The 4,002-nt window shown below is 56.6% G+C and overlaps 1 protein-coding gene across 1 annotated transcript in view; it reads left to right on the top strand.

Annotated features, from left to right (window-relative positions):
* gon4la (gon-4 like a) overlaps positions 1–3,685 on the top strand; it is a 17,083-nt gene extending 13,398 nt beyond the window's left edge. The window contains exons 19-26 of the mRNA XM_079231897.1: positions 348–464; positions 556–1,329; positions 1,439–1,513; positions 2,023–2,220; positions 2,295–2,438; positions 2,840–3,066; positions 3,205–3,307; positions 3,384–3,685. Of these exons, the coding sequence (XP_079088023.1) occupies positions 348–464; positions 556–1,329; positions 1,439–1,513; positions 2,023–2,220; positions 2,295–2,438; positions 2,840–3,066; positions 3,205–3,307; positions 3,384–3,443 (1,698 nt within the window). The 3' untranslated portion in view covers positions 3,444–3,685. The remainder of the gene's footprint in view (positions 1–347; positions 465–555; positions 1,330–1,438; positions 1,514–2,022; positions 2,221–2,294; positions 2,439–2,839; positions 3,067–3,204; positions 3,308–3,383) is intronic.
* Positions 3,686–4,002: the final 317 nt, after the last annotated feature.

Raw genomic sequence — 4,002 nt, 5'->3', positions numbered from 1 at the left:
CTGCCGTCTCTCCTGGTCTCTCCTGGTCTGTTGACTCATTTTTAATTGTTTTTGTTTCCCCTAAGTTAAGTTGTGTGGAAGGAGGACCAGTCTGTTCTGTATCTGGACTCTATGACCTATGTCCTCTGTGACCTCTATGTCCTCTATGTCCTCTGTGACCTCTGTGACCTCTATGTCCTCTGTGACCTCTATGACCTCTATGACCTCTGTGACCTCTATGTCCTCTGTGACCTCTGTGACCTCTATGTCCTCTGTGACCTCTGTGACCTCTATGACCTCTATGACCTCTGTGACCTCTGTGACCTCTATGTCCTCTGTGACCTCTGTGACATCTATGACCTCTGCAGGCCTTCAGGTACCAGCGGGTGCTGAGGCCGATGCTGGTCTCCTGCCGGCTGGCGGCCCCAGCAGAGCAGCGCCCCCCGGTGGAGCGAGAGGAGGCGGCCATGCCCCTGTGGCTGCTGGTGTGTCACTTCCTGTTGTTCTTTCACATTAAAAGCGTATATTGTGCCACTTCATGGCAGAACCTCTGAATAAATGAACTCTCCCCCACAGAGGAGCCTTCCTGCCATCTACTCCAGCATCAAGGACGATATTGGCCCCTCTGGCTCCGCCTCCAGGGCCCCGCCCCCCTGTCAGACTCACCTGACCCTCCTCCGCTCCCCCGCAGACACCTACAGCTTCCCGCCCGGGACCAGGTACCCGGCCCGCCTCCCCAAACACCTGGACTTCAGACGCATCGGCTTTGTGCTTCGGCCTGACTCCTCCCCCCGTGCTCGCCCTTCCTCCTGCTGCTATACTCGCCCTGACTCCTCCCCCCTCCCTGACTCCTCCCCCGTCCCTGATAGACAGTTAGGCACCGCCCCTCCCCGAGTGCTCCGCCTCCTCCTGAGCAGGACCGACGCCCCCGCTGACATCATCACAGCCTCGGCCGTCTCCATGACGATCAGAGAGCGAATCAGACGCCACTTTCGGACCCTCACCGGCCTGAGGAGGAAGTCGGGAGAAAGGAGCGGGGCGGAGGCGAGGAGGAGCGCCGAGGAGGCTGGAACGCCTCCTGAAGGCCACGCCCACTTCCAGGGGGCGTGGCAGAAGGGCGATGATGTCATCAGGGCGAATGCGGAAGAGGAAGAGGAGGAGAGCGAGGTCTTCCTGGTTCTCTCTGAATCTTCTCCGAGCTCAACAGGAAGTGATGTCGGCATCAACTCCGAGGAGGCGGAGCCAGAGAGGGAACAGGAAGTGACATCAACGCCATGCACAGCAGATGATGATGAAGAAGATGATGATGAAGGAGAGACGTCTTTAGACAAGTCCTTCATCCTGCTGCAGGTCTGAAGCATTTTGATTCATACTTTAAACAGGAAAGTCCATTCAACACATTTATGAGTGTGTGTGTGTGTGTGTGTGTGTGTGTGTGTGTGTGTGTGTGTGTGTACAGGACGCCTCAGAGGATGAAGATTATCAGAGGCCAACTGCGGAAGAGGAGGCGTTTGCTGAAGATTATCTGCTCAGAGTGAGACACGTTTTACTGAGCTGTGCTTCAGTAACTTCCTGTGTGTGTCTGTTGACTTCCTGTTACACGTGTGTGTGTGTGTGTGTGTGTGTGTGTGTGTGTGTGTGTGTGTGGTGGTTGACTTCCTGTGTGTGTGTGTGTGTGTGGTGGTTGACTTCCTGTGTGTGTGTGTGTGTGTGTGTGTGTGGGTGGTGGTTGACTTCCTGTGTGTGTGTGTGTGTGTGTGTGGTGGTTGACTTCCTGTGTGTGTGTGTGTGTGTGTGTGTGTGTGTGTGTGTGTGTGTGTGTGTGTGTGTGTGTGGTGGTTGACTTCCTGTGTGTGTGTGTGTGTGTGTGTGTGTGTGTGTGGTGGTTGACTTCCTGTGTGTGTGTGTGTGTGTGTGTGTGGTGGTTGACTTCCTGTGTGTGTGTGTGTGTGTGTGTGTGTGTGTGTGTGTGTGTGGTGGTTGACTGCCTGTGTGTGTGTGTGTGTGTGTGTGTGTGTGTGTGGTGGTTGACTTCCTGTGCAGCTGTGTGAAGCGGTACAGGTGTGTCCGGGCGTCTCGGAGCAGCTGCTGCAGGTGTTGGACCGGTGCTCGTCTTCCTCCTCCTCTTCCTCGGCGGAGCGTCTGTTTGGAGGTCTGACTCGTGTTCTGCGTCCGTGGCCTCAGCTGCTCAGAGACTTCGCCGCCTTCCTGAACTGCCGGCAGGCTCGCCGCTGTGGGCTGGTGGGTGACATCACCGTGACATCACCGTGACATCACAGCACGCCTTCACTCTTCTTCTGTGGTCTGTTCCTCAGTTGACGGAGCAACGGATGTTCCAACGCAGCCGCCGGTTTCTGCGGCGACTGGGGAGGAGCCTGGGAGAAGGCTCCTCCCCCTTCCAGCAGGTGGTGTCAGTGCTGCAGGGAAGCCCCGCCCCCCCGCCTGAAGACATGGTGAAGGTAAGCGACGACGATGATGACTTCCTGTGTGTGTATGTGTGTCTGTTGACTTCCTGTGTGTGTGTGTGTGTGTGTCTGTTGACTTCCTGTGTGTCTGTTGACTTCCTGTGTGTGTGTGTGTCTGTTGACTTCCTGTTTCCTGTGTCTGTTGACTTCCTGTTTCCTGTGTGTCTGACTTTCTGTGTGTGTGTGTCTGTTGACTTCCTGTTTCCTGTGTCTGTTGACTTCCTGTTTCCTGTGTGTCTGACTTTCTGTGTGTGTGTGTCTGTTGACTTCTTGTTTCCTGTGTGTCTGTTGACTTCCTGTGTGTGTGTGTGTCTATTGACTTCCTGTGTGTCTGTTGACTTCCTGTTTCCTGTGTGTCTGTTGATGAACTAGCAACACTGAGCTCCTCCCCTCAGATCTCGTCTCTGCTCAGACGCCACTCCGACCTGCACAAGGAATTCTGGGACTTCTTCCAGCAGCTTCACGACTCAGAGACGGACATCAAGTCCCAGAATCCTCCTCTCCGTCGCAGCAGGAAGCGAGTCGCGCGCCGGGCGCCGGAGGGGGCGGAGTCAGAGCGACCGGTCGGCGCCAAAAACATCTCCATGACGTCGTCGGGAGAGAAAGTGGTCGAGTGGACACGGTGAGAACTGATCATCATAATCAATACATACATCATGCTATGACTGTTAGCATCTTTAGCTTAGCATCGCTAACGATGTGTAGCAGACGGATAAAGAGACAGGAGTTCAACCCGCTGACCTTTGACCTCTCCCTGCAGCGAGGTGGACCGCGCCATCTTGATGGCCTGTCAGCAGAGAGGAGCCAATCAGAAGACCTTCAGGCAGGTCTCCGCCCACCTGGGAAACAAGACAGCCCACCAGGTGAGAGGGGGCAGGGCTTCAGCGTCCAGGTGTCCCTCCTCCTGTAGACATGCTGACTAAAGCTCCATTCCTCCAGGTGGGCCTTCGTTTCTCAGACCTGATGAAGCTGTTCCACAAGTCCACTTCCTGTTCCTGAGAGGGACGGCCAATCAGCACACGCAGCCCTGGACTGAAGGCAGGACCAATCAGTGCAGACGTCTGGACCAGAGACCGTCCTACCTATAGGCCACCATTATGTATCTTGAGTCGGGGCGGAGTCACTGAGGACAGGGGGCGGAGTCACTGAGGACAGGGTGTGGCCTCAGGGGGACAGAGGGTGGAGTCACTGAGGACAGGGCTGTGGCCTCAGGGGGTCAGGGTGTGGCCTTAGGGGATCAGGGGGCGGAGTCACTGAGGACAGGGCGTGGCCTCAGGAGGTATGGGGGCGGAGTCACTGAGGACAGGGTGTGGCCTCAGGGAGTCTGGGGGCGGAGTCACTAAGGACAGGGTGTGGCCTCAGGGGGCGGAGTCACTGAGGACAGGGTGTGGTGTCAGGGGGCGAAGTCTCTGAGGACAGGGTGTGGCCTCGGGGGGTCAGGGGGCGGAGTCACTTAGTACAGGGTGTGGCCTCAGGGGGCAGAGTCACTTAGTACAGGGTGTGGCCTCAGGGGGCGGAGTCACTTAGTACAAGGTGTGGCCTCAGGGGGCGGAGTCAC

The sequence above is a fragment of the Taurulus bubalis genome, assembly GCF_910589615.1.
Source record: "Taurulus bubalis genome assembly, chromosome: 16".
NCBI lineage: Eukaryota > Metazoa > Chordata > Actinopteri > Perciformes > Cottidae > Taurulus > Taurulus bubalis.
The sequence above is the reverse complement of the archived record's forward strand: the minus strand, read 5'-3'. Positions and strand labels throughout refer to the sequence as shown.